At 46.4% G+C, this 17,146-nt stretch overlaps 1 protein-coding gene across 1 annotated transcript in view; it reads right to left on the bottom strand.

Moving 5' to 3' along the window:
* Window positions 1-17,146, bottom strand: part of LOC119728943 — a 288,712-nt gene that overhangs the window by 161,293 nt on the left and 110,273 nt on the right. The window contains exons 55-76 of the mRNA XM_038201391.1: window positions 16,327-16,560; window positions 15,317-15,463; window positions 14,412-15,158; window positions 14,009-14,123; window positions 13,017-13,234; window positions 11,328-11,489; window positions 10,911-11,066; window positions 9,865-10,031; window positions 9,433-9,592; window positions 8,331-8,550; window positions 7,808-8,037; window positions 7,393-7,626; window positions 6,534-6,680; window positions 5,746-6,171; window positions 4,989-5,309; window positions 4,201-4,533; window positions 3,416-3,733; window positions 2,544-2,710; window positions 1,711-2,081; window positions 1,257-1,489; window positions 458-691; window positions 158-304 (exon numbers count right to left, since the gene is read on the bottom strand). Coding sequence (XP_038057319.1) covers window positions 158-304; window positions 458-691; window positions 1,257-1,489; window positions 1,711-2,081; window positions 2,544-2,710; window positions 3,416-3,733; window positions 4,201-4,533; window positions 4,989-5,309; window positions 5,746-6,171; window positions 6,534-6,680; window positions 7,393-7,626; window positions 7,808-8,037; window positions 8,331-8,550; window positions 9,433-9,592; window positions 9,865-10,031; window positions 10,911-11,066; window positions 11,328-11,489; window positions 13,017-13,234; window positions 14,009-14,123; window positions 14,412-15,158; window positions 15,317-15,463; window positions 16,327-16,560 — 5,487 coding nt within the window. The remainder of the gene's footprint in view (window positions 1-157; window positions 305-457; window positions 692-1,256; window positions 1,490-1,710; window positions 2,082-2,543; window positions 2,711-3,415; window positions 3,734-4,200; window positions 4,534-4,988; window positions 5,310-5,745; window positions 6,172-6,533; window positions 6,681-7,392; window positions 7,627-7,807; window positions 8,038-8,330; window positions 8,551-9,432; window positions 9,593-9,864; window positions 10,032-10,910; window positions 11,067-11,327; window positions 11,490-13,016; window positions 13,235-14,008; window positions 14,124-14,411; window positions 15,159-15,316; window positions 15,464-16,326; window positions 16,561-17,146) is intronic.

Genomic DNA, 17,146 nt, shown 5'->3' with positions numbered 1-17,146 from the left:
TTCGGCCATCGCTTGCCTAGAGGCGTTAGCTATTAGTGCGCAGGCAGAAGTTACGCAATGAATCAACCACTAGTTTACTACTAATGGTCCTAGCATAAACTTGCTCACATTTTACAGCACTCAATGTCTCATTATCGAAGTGATTTTTTTTTTTTACCTGTTGCGTGTTGAGTTGGTTCCTGAGGGTGTTGGTCTGTTCAGTCATGGGCTGCTGAGAGCCCAGCTGCTCCTCTTTCAACCGCACCCACTCCAGGAGATCCTTGAGGGCTTCCATCACTGTCAGGAACTCTAGGCCAAGGTTGGACTAGCCAAAGGGAGTTGGAGAAAAGAAAAAGAAAAAGATGTTCAAAATGATACTCTGTGAACCTCTTCTTTTTTCTTATTTTTTTCAGACGCTCTCCACAGGATTTGTACACGTTTTTCTTACGGACACCGACTTAGGCTTATTTTTTTGTACCTGTTCCTCCTGTTGGAGGTTGATGCTGTGAATCTCGGTCTCTGTCTCCTTAATGATCTGCTCTGTGATGACCCAGATCTGGTCCAGGTAGCGCCGAAGCTCGTTGATGCGCTTCTGTAAGGTCTCAATCTGCTCGGGGGACAGCTTGTCCTTGTTCAGCCGCAGGTAGGCCTCGGCCTCGCTGATGACCTCCTGGATGGGCTCCCGCTGGGCGCGCATGTTGGTCTGAATAGTCTGGGGAGTGAAAAAGGTAGACACAACCATTACTTACATTCTGTTCAAAGTTTCAACTCATTCTTTCAATTTTGCTAGACAAAAATGGGCCAACCTGAGGTCTTGTGTCTGAGTAACTGACAGTCTGAGTCACTTGGTGGAACTTTTGTCCTGTCAAGCTGAGACTGTCTACGACGGACCAACTGAAGCCATCCAGCTGTGACTCACCAGCTGACCAACTGTCAAACTTTCGGGTCCAGCTGGACTAGGCAAGCCTTCAATTCCGGCCAAACCTCGCTGGGCCTCCCTCCCCCAGCCCCAAGTCAATGTTGTCTCTTGTTGCACGGTCTGTGCTCCAGTTGAAGATATCAACATTGACTGTGGGAGCAGGGGAGTGAGGAACCAGGAGAGGGTATGCTTATTGTCAGGTGTCTCAACCATTTTGGCCAGGATTGTAGTCTTCTTTCCTTAAGTTATTTTACTGCTGTGCAAATTCTTGTTATTGTATATCTATCACGAGATGTGAAAAGCTTGTTGGGGATATTCATCATGCTTGACTGAAGTTAATGAGATTTGAGATGCATACCTTGATATCGTCCATGTCCTGGGTCAGCGAGCCCAGGTCCTTCCCGCCGGGCTTCTTCTGGTGCAGCTTTGAGTCCATCTGGATGACCCACTCTTGGGTGTCAATCAGCCGGGTGTTGACTTGGTTGTACTCGCTCAGCAGCTCCAGGAGGTCCTGCCGGCCGGTCAGGCGGCGCAGGAGGTCGTCGTAGCGGTGACGCACCTCCTGGGTCTCGTCCAAGATGGGGGATTGCTCTGCAATGGAGAAAAAAGTGGCAAGATTTGCAAATGCACTTTTGTACAGAAACTGCCACAAATTTAGAGGTTTTACTCTTTTCTTTCACTTTGTAACTACTGGGTTTTGGGCTTCGTTGATGTTATTTTGTGTGATTTATTTTGTTTGCTTGTGATGTACTTGTGGTCCACCACAGGTACCTCCGCTACACCATTGGGCTTCAGTGCCACAGTTTTCTCACCTTCCAGGAAGCTCTGATCCAGAGACTCCTCGATCATCTTGGGTCGCAGCCGCTCCCCGGGTCGCCGGGCCTGTCCCACGGAAGTCGACCGCTGGTGCGGCGGCACGGACAGCGGTGACTCCGTCTCTTTAACCAGCCGGTCCAGGGTGGTACCCAGGCTGCAGACGGTGTCCACCTGGGGCTCGTAGGCCACGACTTCCTCCCGGATGGGCCGGACCTCCTTCAACTGGATGTCGATGGTTCCGGGATCCTTGGAGACGGCCTGGAGCTGGTTGACGCGACGCTCCGTGTTGTCAAGCCAGTAGCTGGTGTCTTTGTGGGCAGCCAAGTATTTCTTGGTGGCCGCCTGGCGGTTCTCGAACTGGGAATTCCTTGATGAAATAGCGAGTGCAGAAAGAGACAGTTAGCCCTGATAGAATGACTACATTCACTCATCACTAACCCTTTAGCACTTGTACTACACTGTAATACACTGTATTTATTCCTTAGTGTGCTACAGTGGTTTAGGGTGGTATAACGGCTAACAGGCTCGAAGGGACATTCGAAAGCGTTACCTATCGCGCCCAGTGCTCACACAAAGACACTACATATTTGTGCATATCCAGAAGTCATGCCTACTTCGCGCAATATGCGCACAAACTGGTATGGGCACATGTCCTGTCCCTCCCAATAGGGCTCTTGAAAATGGTCTCAAAGTGCCATCTACTAGTTGTGCATGGCATTCACAATCTTATCAAGTAAACTAAATTTCCATCTTTAAAACCTGAAGTACTTAAATGCCATTTTTACATCTCAACAAAAATTGTCAAATCTTGAACTGTGAATGTCGGTACCTCTTCTCCAGGACGTCCTCTGTAGTCTCCCAGTTGCTGTCCACACTGTCCAGGACTTTCTGGACGTAGGTGGTGTCGTTGCCGCGAGGGTGGCTGAGCAGCTCCTCGGCCAGCTTGTGGACCTTGGCCAGCTGGGGCCGGTGGTTCTCTACTTGCCTGGTGGCATCCTAAGAGAGACGGAAATAAATGTGGCAAAGATGAATTCAGATCTCTTTGGGCGGTCTTTTTTTTGTTTTTTTTTCAATTTTCACATTTTCACAACATTACCTAGAAAACTGCAGCTCAATAAAAACGCAGAAAAGAACAAACTCTTTTAGCATCTTCTGGCATGTCTGGTTACGGCAAGGTTGGGTGAAATGAACATAATTTTTTTCAAATAAAAAAAAAACGACTCTTAGCAAATTTGTCCCCACTGAGAAAATGCGGCTTCGCTGGAATGGGATTTCTACATACGCTAATGCTGCGTTCACACTGGACTTAACTTTTTGTATAATGTTGCTGCAAGTGACTGCTAACAATCCATTGTGGTTAGTTTTCTGTGTGTCCACACTTGGATTTGTAACGTTAAACGTCACCATACCGTGCTCTCACAGGATTTCTTCTAGAGCGCCCTACGATTGGCCTTTAACCCAACACCAGATGTGGGTGCAGACAAATATCGCAGAACACAGCACAAGTATTCTATCGCAACCCTGTTGGCCCTGTAAACTTATCACTGCAGAGAGTAAAGCTTACAATCGACGATCAACACATGGGGGGGCTGTCCACACTTGACTTAATTTTAAATAAGTTGACAACGGTCGCCATAAGTGTTACTCAACGGTCGCCATAAGTGTTACAGGTTAAATGGGAACACGGATTTAGAAGCTCACCGTCAGCTTGCTGTGGACGCTGGGCAGCTCGTCCTTCATGAAGCGGCGCGACTCTAGCGTCTCCAGCAACGGCAGCTCCCAGTTCTCCAGCAGGTCCACCTCCTTCTCGAACTCGTTCAGCTTGTCCGTCAGGTCTGTCAGCTGGCCGCCGTGCCGCTTGGCTGTGTGGTCCACGCCGGCGTAGCGCTGGTTGACCTCGTCCATGCGGTTCTTCAGGACCTCGGCCACCTTGGGCTCGCTGGTGCGCATCAGCTTGGTGACTTGGTCATTCAGGTTCTGCACCACGGGGGCATGGTTGTTGATGTCCGTCTGGAAGACCTGCGATGGGGAATGGAATTGATTCAAAATACCATCGGAAGACTTTTAAGCCTATAATTACTTTTTAATTTATAGAATTGTTGCGTGTGTAGTTTAACACACACAATGCTTTACAAGCCGAATTGGTTAACAGCAAGTTTTTGTAGATCTCAAGACATTTTTAAAATGAGTGTGCAACCCACGGAGTCAGGAAGTTGATTTATAAATACATTTACAAGTAAGAGCGGTAAACAACGACAGTAACTGCCAGGAGATTGACCTACTCCTCCAGCAGACTTCATGCAATACTGAACGCAATGCGTTATTTGTACATCACGTGCCAATCGGCCAACGTCCCACTACAACCAGAACCTGGACCGTCTGTCGCCCGAGCAGCGCGATGCCCTGCAGCGCCTCAGCGACGACCTGCGCAACCGAAAATCCGAAGTGAGAGGTTTTGTGGGTTGTTGCCCGAACTACCCGTTTACCTTGCAGTTCTGCGAGGATTCCTGCAGTGGCTCCCGTTCAACTTTGACGACGGTCCCTTTGTCCATGATGTGGGCTTCCTTCTCGGCCTGGTCCAGCCACTTGAGCAGGCTGTCCAGGCTGTCCTGCACGCTGCGGGACTTGCCCAGGGCGTCCTGCAAGCTGTTCAGCCGATCCCCGATCTGGCCGTGGAGGGCGTTGTAGCGCTGGTTGACGTCGTCCGTGGTCCGGCCCACGCTGGGCGCCAGCTGGGGCTGCACCGCACACAGGTCGTTGCCGTTGGTCTTGACGGCGTCGATCTCGTCCGAGAAGTGCACCACACCGTCAAAGAAGACCTAGTGGGGAAGAATTTTTAATGATATTTGTGAACCCAAAGCATCCTGCTTCCTTCGGTAGGTATTTTGGGCAAATTGGTTCAAGGGACAAAATTAGAAGGAAATTGAACAAGGTCTGAAATTTTTGAACTGATATTAACTTCAAAAGTGGATCTTATCTATTAATTTGAAATTTAAACAACAGGTCAAATTTTGGAGAAGTAGGATAACAATTATAAAGAAAAGAGGGCATAGAGAGACTTGCAAGACAAAAATACAAGTTTCTGGTAATTCTCTTGAAAAACAGAACCTTAAAGACTACTATAATTTTTAGGTTTATTTTGCTAAAAATTGATCCTAAATCCCTAACTCATTTTGTGAAGTGTCTTCCTAAATCTTTAAAGATTTTGTGAAAACATTAGAAAGTAATAAAAGCTCCAACATACAATCAACTTGCTATAAATTCGATTGAGTACCTTGAGGTCGTCGATTTGCTTCTGTATTTCCGACGCCTCGGCTGGGACAGGCTTGCTCAACAAACCGTCCAGCGTGGAGCGCGAGTCCCCAAGCCACCGGTCGGCTGTGTTGACTGACTTCTGGTAGCGCTGCAAGCGGTCGGCGATGTCGGCCAGCTCGTTGGTGAAGCGGATGCTGTCCGTCTTGAGGTTGGCGTAGCGGTCGTTCAGGTTGCCCAGCCGGTCTGTGATGATGTTGGTGTCGGGGTTCTCCTGGAAGGAGCGGATGAAGTCGCGGGGCAGAGTGGTGGCCCGGAACTCAGACAGGTCGGACTTGTAGCCCTGCAGAAGGGGGGCGGGTTTACAGAAATGGTGTAACTGTATTTACAAGTCCTGATTTCAAACATTAATTTAAACAGTAAATTAATCTCACTTTTTTTTCAGAAATTTTCAAAACTTTGTGAAGTCATAGGTGCTACATGAATTGTTATTTCATATGACGAAAAGGAGTTTGTAAAATTTGAAGACAGGTTTTCCTCCAAGCAAATGGTTTTCGTTTTTCTTAGGTACCATTCTTGAAATATTTCAACAAAAATATGCCACATTTTGTCTTGGTTACATTTTTGATGGAGTATAAATAATGACCCAAATTGAGACTTTCGGGTCCTGTTTGACTGGGTAAGCCTTGTATTGTATTTGAACCACATACGTCTCCTCCCGCACATGCATCATTTTGAATGATTCCAGCTACTTGAAGTTCTACAGAACTACTACAAACCTTTGCATCATTGAGGAATTTCTGGCCTGTCATGCTGATGAACTTCAGGTCTCCCTTTTGGTCGCTGACCTCCTCGGTGAAGGCTTTCTGGTCGGCAATCTGCCGCTGCAGGGCCTCCAGGTCCTGGGGTACGCTCTTCTGGGCCTGCTGCAGTTTGCGCTCGGCGCCGTCCAGCCAGCTGCCGAAGGACCCACCTTCCGTGTCGTACTTGTTCAGGTCGTCAGCGCAGTACCCTTGCTTGTTCAGCCGCTGGTGGGACTGGTTGTTGACCACGTCGTAGCGGGAGTGCAGGTTGTCGGCCATGTCCTGGAGCTTGCTACGGTCAGCGTCCCGCAGGCGGGGGCCGTACTGGTCCAGGAAGCGCTTGGTGTCTTGCTCTGACTTCAGGATGGGCTCCTGGTGCTTGACGATGTCCTCATGGAGGACCTGGACATTTTGAGAATTTCAATTCAATTCAAAAAATGGTTTATTCATGGCAAAAATTGCAAACTGAGCTGAATTGAACATGAAGAACCACCAGACGGAATTCAATGCCCAATTTGACGGCTTTGCTAAATTCTGTGCGTAGGATTACCGTTTTGTGCTTACACCACTTCCAGGGATGTTAAGAGGACTGTTGACATTTTTGCCCGACATTTGAGGAATAAAGGAAAAGTACACACACACACATGTACGGTGCCAATATGTTACTTACAACTTTTCAAACTGCTTTAAACTTTGGCCAGGAATCTCCTGTAGTCAAAACCATAAATGAAGCCAAGGTTTCAGAAATCGCTTCAATCTCTTACCTTGTGTTGGTTGACCTGCTGGTTGAGGGGCCTGACTTCCTCGTTCAGCGGCTGCTCAGAACCCAGGGCCTTCTCCGCATTGTCGATCCAGTTGGAGAGCTGCGTCATATCGCCCATTAGCTTCTGACTGCGGGAATTCAGGGTGTTCTGCAAAACAAAAACCAGAAAAAAAAGGATGAAAGTTCAGAAGATGTACATCCTCGTTTCTCAGAGTCTACTTTTTTTTTAATCTTAGTCTCGACAGTAAATCTTGGAAGGGTGATAGGTTCCCAAGCAGGATAATTGGTTTCCAAGGTAACAGGCTTCCTTGGAGGGTAACTGGTTCCTGTGAAGGTAACTGGTTTCCCTTTTTTTCCAATTAAGTAACAAGAAATGAATTTTGTACCGTGCACTTGGTGATTTGAAAAAGAGTGATTTACAGCAAGTGCCAACTATTATCAGTGCATGTGGCCAGATGTATTTGCACAATTTTAATGAGCAAAAATTTATAAAAAAATTCAACGTAGTAATTTTCCATTTCACAGGTCAATGTTTAACCATTTATCAAGCCGGAAAAGGCTTCAGTCAGTGTTGGCCTAAGTGTTTCTACAGTATAAACACTCTAGTTATGACCGGTGAAAAAGTTTAAAACTACGTTCGCAATAATTTGTATGTGCCATTTTCATCAACTTTTTCGACTCTGCTTTGAAATTATAATTTAAATAACATCACACATTGTGGAAAAATCGTTAAAAAAATCACGTTTTGTTGGAAAAGTCAGAAAGTCGGTTTTCCAATCAAATTCAGAAAAGTTTTGTCTCTGGATGCAGAGAGTCTATTGATTTTTCTAAACGACAGTCATCATTCAACTAAGACTGACCAGTTCGTCCTGTTCCGATCGCAGCTGGTTCAGCCGGTTCTCGGCGTCCGTCATCTCCAGCCGGCTCTTGCGCACCAGCTCGTCGTAGCGGTTGCGCAGGTCGTCGCTGAGGCGCTGCAGGGCGTCGCGCTGCTCGGGCGACAGACGGTCCAGGTTCTGGTTGTAGAAGTTGTCGAGGCGACGGATCATGTCGTTGATGGGGTTGTTGTGGTTGTCAACGTCTTGGGCCAGGAGCTGTTGGAGACAAAGGTGATAAAATCTCCTCTTGTTAACAAATCATCTAGAAAAGGCAAGTTACCTGAATCAATCACAAGTCTAGTTACTAATATAAAGGGATGGGCAATGACGAAGTTAAGCTTTGCCACAGTTGACATGCAACTCCTGATGGACTTGTGATGACAAACAATCCACTCACACTAAAGTTGTCGATCTCCTTCTGCAGTGTGTCGATGTCGTTGCTGGTGGGTCGCTGTCGGTCCAGCTTGGCGTCCGTGGTCATGGCCCAGGACAGCAGGTCGTTGCCGTCGTCGTTGTGGCCGATGAAGTCCTGCATGAGCTCCAGGTCCTCCAGACGGTAGTTGATGTTCTTGCTCAGGTCGTCATAGCGCCGGCTGGAAGAGTTGAGGCGCTGGGTGGGCTCCGATTCTGGTCAGGTAGAAAAAGTTGACTGTTTAAGCCCTTGTCTGTTGGTCACACGCACAAGATCCCAATTTTGTGGTCCATGTGTTGGTTATAAGTGTCCAATTTTTTAACCATTTTGTTACCACATTGTTTATTTTATTTTTATTATTTATCGCTAGTATTTCAAAAGCTTGGATAATCTTACAAGGACTGAAGGCACAACGGGACAGCTCCTCAAACGTCCTCTTGACCTGGGATCCACCATAATTACGAACTTAAGTCCAATGCGAACGCGGAAAAAGCTTGGATAATCTTACCTTGGGGAAGGAAAGTGCTGCGGGACAGCTCCTCAAACGTCCTCTTGACCTTCTTGACCTGGGGCTCACCGGGGGCCATGCTGCCCAGCTGCATGGAGCGCTGGACGGGCTTGGCCTGGACCGGGGTGATGACCTCCCGCTGTAGGTTGTCCAGGGTCTTGCAGATGTTCGACATCTCCTCCATGCGCGGCTTGAGCTGGGCTGATTCTTTCTTCAATGGCTGCGGAAAAGGAAAAAATCAAGAGATGATTGATGTAACAATGGAATATCACTCGCTGCCGTAGCAGACTCGAACCAGCCAGCCGACCCCAGCAAGAGTGGTGGTCGAGTTGGAAGACGACTGCACTAGCAAGCAGGAGGGTGTGGGTTCGAGTCCCATCCGAGTAAGCTTGAGTAGTTGTTCATGCAAGCGCTCAGACAGCACAGAGCATACAGTACTTTTGAAGTTACTTCAGTGAAGGGCAAAACCTGATATTGAAACCTATATTGATACGTAATGAGTTTCTCATTCAAGAGTGATGCCAACAAATTTTCTTAAAATCCCTTCGGGCTGGAAGGTAGCCAGGATTTTTTTTTTTCGGTCCAGCAGCCATTGCAAAATCAAAAATCCAACTTGCCCTTTAATAAATAACAATAATAACATTTATAACGCGCCTTTTCCAAAGGTTACAAAGTGCAACCAAGGAAACCTCTGATAGTACATAAAGTAGGGGGAAAAAAACAAAAAAGAACATTAACATGAATCAAGTGAACAGGTAGGTTTTTAGTGAGGATTTAAACATATGTATTGAGGTGGAGCATCGAACTGATTGTGGGATGGAGTTCCAGATTCTTGGACCAGCCACAGTGAGAGCCTGATCTCCTGCTTTCTTGGGAAAGGCACTTTGCCACTCATTGGTTCTCTCCACCCAGGAGTAAATGGGTACCTGTGAGGGCAGAGATGGTTTAAATACTGTGGTTGATTTTAGCTGCTTTGTGCCGAAATGGCAGCATCGAGCTGTATACTCCCCGGGGAGCTGAGATGGTACTTGGAATGTTTCATTGGCCCAATGAGCGGGGGTAATAATGATGTAGTGCCTTGAGCACTCTTTTAGTTCCTTACCTTGACACTGTTCATCTGACTAGAGATAATCTTGCTGTCTCGTGTGACCGACGGCAGCTGCTCAAACTTCCTCTCCATGGTGCCCACGATCCGGTCGATGTCGTCACTGCAGGTGTTGTAGTGCCTGTTGGCGTCCTCCAACTCCTCCAGTTGCTGCATCCTGATAGGAGATTCAGGGGAAAAATCATTCCATGTCAACATAGCAGCAATTAAGTTTGAAAGAACACCATTGGTCGACAAGTGGTTAATTTGCTGGGTAGCTTACGCCTGAGCACTTATAGCAATGTGTGGAAACATGGAATCCATGACCAAGTACCCCCTCAATGGTAAGAAAGGGAAAGTTGGGAGATGCTCAAAATCATTAAAAAGAGATCTTTGCTGGACTTTTACATAATACATGTTCATCAAGGGTGAAAAGACAAGCAGGGATACCTTGTGTTGAGGATGTCCTCCATTGTGTTCCAGTTGCCGTCCACGTTGTTCAGCATGGAGGACATGGCGGAGGAGTCCTTGATGGCAGGGTTCCTGATGACCTCCTCCATCTGTTGACGGGTCTTCTGGTAGTTAGGTCGCTGCCGGTCAATCTGCTGGCTGATGTCCTATGGTTATAATCAACAAACAATTCATGTTTTCGTTTATCTTCCAATGGGTTTTTTGGGGGGCAGGGGTCTTTTTTTGTCCAATTTAATCACTGTGTACTACCTCCAGTCAACATTAAACATGGAATGAGTTGACCCAGAATAATTTGTTAGAGATGTGGAAATGTTCTTACAAATCGTCTCAAGTCAGTCTCAAGTCAGTCTCAAGTCGGTCACAAGTCAGTCACAAGTCCATCACAAGTCCATTGGCTCCATGCACAAGTACTCCCTCAACAATACTTTGTGAGTACTTGTGAGGTTTTGTAAGGACTTGTGAGGTTTTGTGAGGACTTGTGAGGACTTGTGATGGACTTGTGAGGACTTTTGGGGCTCTCAAAACTGGAGCCACGCAACCATACGAAATGGAGAGTTGGGGGATACCACTGAGAGTGGCATTTGAACGCACTGCCGACGACGTCTGACTAGAATAGAATTGGTCGTGGACCTTCACGCTATACAAGCATGAACCAGTACACGCATGTTGTGTTTCCCTCCATTGGAGCTCTCAGAACTGGTCAAAAACACCCCGTCTTGCTCTCGCAAGGAGCCACTGCAAGTCCTTACAAGTCCATCACAAGTCCTCACAAGTCCTCATAAAACCTCACAACTACTCATAAAGCTTGTAAGTCCTCACAAAACCTCACAGGTCCTCACAAAACCTCACAGGTCCTCACAAAACCTCACACAAGACAGCACAAGTCCATCTCAAGTCCCCAACTGTGACAAAGTCAGGCATTCTGTTGTTATTGTTTATCGCCTGTTATTTGAGGCTGGACTCGTAAACGGACTTGTGACTGGACTTGTGAATAGATTTGTGATGATCTTGTGATTGACTCTTACCTTGAGCTTCTTGCTGAGCAGGGGCGGATCCATCTTCATGAGTTCTGAAGACTGCAGCTGCTCGACCACTGGCAGGATGAAGTCATCAAGAGTGTCGACGGAATCCTCTGCGTTCTCCACCTGGTTCCTGGCGTTGTTCCAGTTGTCACCAAGTTTCTGGAATATTTAAAAAAAAGAAAAAAAGAGGGAAATTGGACACGTGAATTGACAGAGGGTTGGGGACCTGAAGGCAATACTTTTTTGATTACAAAATGACTTGGTTCGTTAATTTACAGGTGTTTGACTGAAACCTGTTTCAGACTGGGTTTCAGAGTTGCGCTAAACCACAAAGTATGAGGAGTGACCCAGATCAACCCAATCAAAAATTTGGATATTTGGTACAGCCTTAATCCACGGACTGGACTTTGTTTTACATACCTTTGTGCGGTCACTGATGTCACTGTAGCCAGAGTTGATCTTGTCTAGTTTGGTTTGGATGGTGCGCGCCATCTCCGGGGTGCTCTCGCGCAGCAGCGGGGCAGCGTTCATGTTGACGGACTCAATGCTGGGCCGATAGCTCTGCAGCTCCGTGGCAAAGCTCTGTGACGGGAGAAAATAAATTTCAAATCAATCAATGTTTCATTTTTTAATATAATAATGTAATTCGATCGTTTCAAACACTTTTGTTTCTTTTAATTGAAATAAAATAAATTAAATAAGTAAAAAATAAAATGAAACTCTGCACAGCAATAGATAATAGACAATTGTTACATCATGTTTCGGATCCTCAAAATTCCAATGGCGATAGTTTCCTCTTTTGTTTTCAAGATACACAATGTGTATACAGCTAATACAATAATGTAAAAGGTCTTTCCATGACCAATTCCTACACTGTTTTGGCATCTTAGGAGCCTATTCACAATATGCTGGCCAGTCATCACACTGAGGCAAAGGATACCAGTACCTTTCTGCCTTCCAGTTTGATGCAAGACAACTGAGCACCTTAAAGGCATCACAATGGTGCACTGGACATGCAACAAGTTAAAAGCATGCAAGAACATGCGTAAAGAGGAAGTACATGAACTGTAAACTGGGATGCTAACTCGATGACTGCCATAGCTGAATATTTCACATCATCACGTACGGGCTGTGCAGGATTCCCGGACATTTCCAGGACTTTGTTCTTGTAATATCAACTTTCCAAGACTTGTCGCATAACAAAATTCCATGGCTTTCCATTAGGCTCCCCAAAAAAGTCTCCGGGTTCTGGAATGGAGCTTGCCCCAAAAGTGGTGCGGCGACACGTTTTTTTGTTTGTTTTTTTCCTACTTTTTTTTTCTGCAAATGTCGGCTGATGTTGCAGATGACACTTCGATCCCCAGTTAAAACTCTCCAAAAACTTTGCTTCAGAGTGGAACTTGAGGTGACCTCAGTAAGGCCATAAGGCTTGAGAATTCTGCACCCACTTACGATCTCGACCGACACGAACATTCTTCGGGAAATTTGGATAGTCAAGACAAAAATCAGGGAAAATGGTAGTAACGTTATAACTTGGACCATCCAGCGACTGCCAGGCTGGTCATTAGTCTGCGCTCATTAAAAAGTGTTTACAGGTTCCAGATACAGGACATCGCTCCCTCAGTCTGGCTTCCAGACGCACAATTACAAAATTGCAACACCTTCTGCAAATGGTGCCCAACTAAATATAGTGTAAAATGTATGGGAGCTTACACTCGATCGTGTCCCCATCTAAAAATAAATTAAAATTGTGCAGCAGCAGAATTCCAGTCAAACCAGTGAGTTTGGCAGTTTTGAGACATCATCTTATATTGGAAAAACAACTTTTCAATATTGCCGACAGGCGCATGGCGACGACACGCGCGAATACCAGAAACCGGAGACTTTTATTTTTTGGCCTTATAGCTCTAAATTCAAGGATCTTCCAGGATTTGTTTCCATGATTGTAGGAATCCTGAGATAAGAACAGGACTAGGTGTGCCTAGTCAAGCTGTACCTGAAGGTCACAGTTTAGGACATTAGTGACTCAGTCAAGCCAGTCAGTCAAAGACTCAGTCAGCCAGAGTACAGCAGGATGGCCTTTCAGGTCGAACAAAAATACGAACATACCTTCTGCTGGTTGCAGCTCTCCTGAATCGGTTCCCGCTTGGCCTGCAGGACCGAGCCCTGCTCCAGCTGGGTCTCGGTGCGGTCGGCCGTGTTGAGCCAGTTCAGGATGCTGTCCATGCTCTCCTGGACGTCCTGGGTCTTGGTCAGCGTGCTGCGCAGGAGGTTCATGCGGTCACTGTAGCTGGAGTTCAGCCCGTTGTATTTGTCGACGATGGCTCCTGGAAAAATACAAACGAGAGACAGGAGTATGTTAGTGAAGCTATGGGGTTTACTTAATTTAGTTTCGATTACCCGAAACTGATTTGGAGCAAATATTTGGATATTTGAAACTGCCAGCTGCAACTGCATGCTGTGCCGGTAAAAATCTGCACGAAGAAATTTCTGGTTAAAATTTGCATGCAGCAATCAATATGAGGCACTGGAGTATTTTAAAATAAACATTTTTAAATTTTCAAAAGGGCTTTAACCTGCTAAAAAGATGTGAACAATGAACCGCCGTTGACAAAAAAGTAAAAGTCCACAAAAGCTGCAACTTTACGATAACGTGTGTATGTACGTTGTTTTTTTCTTTTTTCCTTCAAATATTCAAATTGGCAAAGGCTATGAAAATATTTGGTTAATATTCAAATATTCAGTCATGAAAATAAAGATGCCAGTTGTTTTTCTTAAAAACACTTTTATTCCACGATTTTAATACAAGTTTTTAAAAATGTATGCAGCTGACATATCAAAGATTACAAATATCAATAAATCTAAAAATCAGAAAAAAAATCACCCCTATTAACTTTTTTGCCTTTTTCTCCACAAAGGCCTGTGCCCAGTTTCGTCTCATTTTGCCAGAACGCCTCACAAATTGGTTGGTTTTTTTTGGTCCCAGAATGTTTGCAGTGAATATCAACGACACAATATGGAATAAACAGGGAAACAAATAATAATTCTTATTCTCCAGGCACCCCAGATAAATACTGATTCCAACAATGATAACTACTGACCGACTGTTTTCTCCACGTCGGGTTTGAGTTCGGGATGACCCTCGCACAGATCTTGGCCAGTCTCACGGCAGCGCTCCACGTCCTTGGCGTGCGCTGTGACATCATCGTAGAAAATCTGAGGGAGGAAGAGAGAGAAATAAGCCATCACCCTCGGGCAGCACACTCATATATCTGGCCTTGCTCGCTGCGAACGGGTCGCAGACAGATATTTCCGGCCTCGCTCCCTGCGTGTTTATCTGTCATCCGTTCCGAATATCGCAAAACTTTTGTGTGTATACACGGCTTCCAGTGCGAACTGGACAAAGACATGTTCAGTATAAACATATCTTCAACTGAAATTTTTTTATGATAGCTGCCAATCTCTAAATATTATAAACAGGCAACAACAAAAAAATTTCCTCACCTTGAGTCGATCAATCTGTTTGCGGACAAACTCTGGCTCCACTCCCACTGGTTCTCTCATCAGTCTGTTCAGCGTCTCGTAGGCCTCCTGAAGCCAGGACAGGGTCACATCCACAGAGTCCTTGTAGCGGGCCAGCTTGTCCAGGAGGTCGCTCAGGACCGTGAAGTGTGTGCTGCTGGCATTCTGCAGCCGGTCGTAGCGGGCGTTCAGGTTGTTCAGGTTGTCCCGGATCAGGTTCCTCTCGGGGTCCTCGCGGAAGCTCTGGTTGAACTGTCGCGGGAGGACGTTGGTGCGGAAGTCGCCGATGGTCTTGCGGTAGAGGTCCGCGCCGTTGACGAACTTCTGTCCCGCCATGTTGATCATCTTCAGGTCGCCCTTGTGGCTGAAGACGTCCTCGTTGAAGTCCTTGAGCTGGCGCACCTGCCGGCGGAGCGTTTCCGTGTCTGAGCCAATCTCCCGGTGGAACTTTTCCATGGAGCGCTCGGCTCCCTGGAGCCACTCCTCTAAGCTGGCGGCGTCCGGCTCCAGCCGCTCCAAGATGTCCTCGCCGTTGTTCAGCTGGCGCACGCGGGACTCTGAATCCCTGGTCACGGTGTCGTAGCGGGTCTTGAGGGCCGTCTTGCCTTCTTGGAGCTTGTTGCGGACCTCGGGCCCTAGCTGGCCGCCGCGGTTCTCCAGGAAGGTCTCCGTGTTGTGCACTGCCAGAAGCACTGGCTGCTGGTGAGCCAAGATGTCATCGTTGAGTGTCTGCGGATAAAAAAAAACAACATTACAAGTGAAATAACAGGTATCTATGCTGTACTTAGCTGTGGATACATCATAACAGGCTGATTTTCTTTCTGACCAGTTAATCCGGAAGAGAGGGGAAAAACTTGGGGTATCTTAGACATACAACTCTTTCCTACCTTGTGTTCCTTGGCTTGGTGTGTGAGCGGCGGGTGCTGCTCATGGAGGGGCTGCTCATTGCCCAGGGACTGCTCTGCCTTGGTGACCCAGTCCAGGAGGTCCACCAGGGTGTCCACTCGCTGCTTGGTCTCACGCTCCAGGGCAGCCTGGAACAGAAGGGGGAAGTTAACATTGTCAAAATGAAAACATTCAATTGTACATTCACAACTACCGGTAGACAAGAGTGCTACGTATTGTTATTATTTATAATTAATGCACATCTATGAAGTGCACATTTCCTTTAATATTGATGTTAAGGCTGCTACATCATTACTACCCCAGCTCGTTGGGCCAAGTCAAATTCCACAGATCATCTCAGCTCCACGGGGAGTATTACAGCTTGATGCTGTTATTTTGTAGCAAAGCAGCTAAAAACAATCACAGTAAACCATCTTTGCCCTCCCAGTAAACCATCTTTGCCCAGCTACCGTTACTCCTGGGTTGAGAGAGAGAGCAAGTAATGATAAAGTGACTTGCCCAAGGACACACACACACACACACCCACACTTGTTTCACATGACTAGTGTGGACTTTCCATTGCTTTCGTGTAGTTAAGAAAAACCAGTGAAAAAACTCATTTTTCTCAAACTGTGAAAACTCTTTCAACCCAATTTTTTTTCTATGATTCCCTTTAGTGTTTCTCTTCATTCTGCTACAGATAAACCTAACCCAAAAATGCCTCTAAACCTGTTTTCCAGAAATGGGGAAACACTGTGTGGACGTGGGGTAAGTCCACACAACGTCGGTGCTACCTACATTATGTGGACGTCTTTTGTTCGGAAGTCCACACTGCGTATGTAAGACAAACTCACCTCAGGCTGGACTCACACCCTGAACGGTTACCCACAAATCTTGGGTTGGATTCTCCAGACAAATTGCAATATAAATCCTACATTATTACTATGAACTTCCATGAAAAACAAACAACCCATTAAACCAGGGAGGCTCAGTTGAAAATCCCTTCGCCTACCTTGTCTCTCTGTTCCGAGTCCAGCAGGGCCAGCATGTCCCGCAGGGCGTTCAGCCTCTCCAGCGACAGTCCGACCAGGTTCTCGTAGTACTCCCTCAGCTCGTCGATGCGACGTTGCATCTCTTGGACCTGCTGCGGGGTCAGCTTGTCGCGACGGTCGTGGAGTAGGTGCTCGGCGTTCTGAATGGCCTCCAGGATGACCGGCCGGCGGGAGACCAGCTCAGAGTGCAGGGCCTGTTGAGAATGAGCGATGCATTAATCAATTAACCCAAACCCTTGCCAGCTGCAACAAGTGTGACAGGTGTAAAAAGCCTGTGGGACCTTGCTGCAATGAGGCATCAACACCAGTGCATAAACGGCCAATTCTGAGACAATGGGGGCTAGTACTGTTAAGCAGTTTGCCAAAGTTGAATCCTGCTGCGTTTGGAAATCACAGACTCTGCGAATTTGGCTTTGGGATTTTTACCTCTGCAAGGTTGTTACATTTACCAGGCTTCTAATTTTTCTTGCAAGTGTTGCATGAAACATTTCTATGGCCCAGATGGACTAGAAATTACACACATTGGAGAACATTAGCAATGAAGGTAAACAGTCTTCTCAAGTCAGTTGCAATTTTTTTCCAAATTTTTTTTTTTTAAGTTTCTATTTTTTTGCATCCCAATTAAAGCCCGGTTCGTATTTAGTGCGAAAGCGAAAGTGAACACAAATTTGTGACGTAATGGGGAGTATTCGCTCTGCGAATTTGTGAAAGTTGAACATATTTCAACTCGGGCAAATTTCGCAGCACATGTTTCATGACTTCAAATTTTATTCGCATTCG

Source organism: Patiria miniata, unplaced genomic scaffold, assembly GCF_015706575.1.
Source record: "Patiria miniata isolate m_02_andy unplaced genomic scaffold, ASM1570657v1 HiC_scaffold_20, whole genome shotgun sequence".
Classification (NCBI taxonomy): Eukaryota; Metazoa; Echinodermata; class Asteroidea; order Valvatida; family Asterinidae; genus Patiria; species Patiria miniata.
The sequence above is the reverse complement of the archived record's forward strand: the minus strand, read 5'-3'. Positions and strand labels throughout refer to the sequence as shown.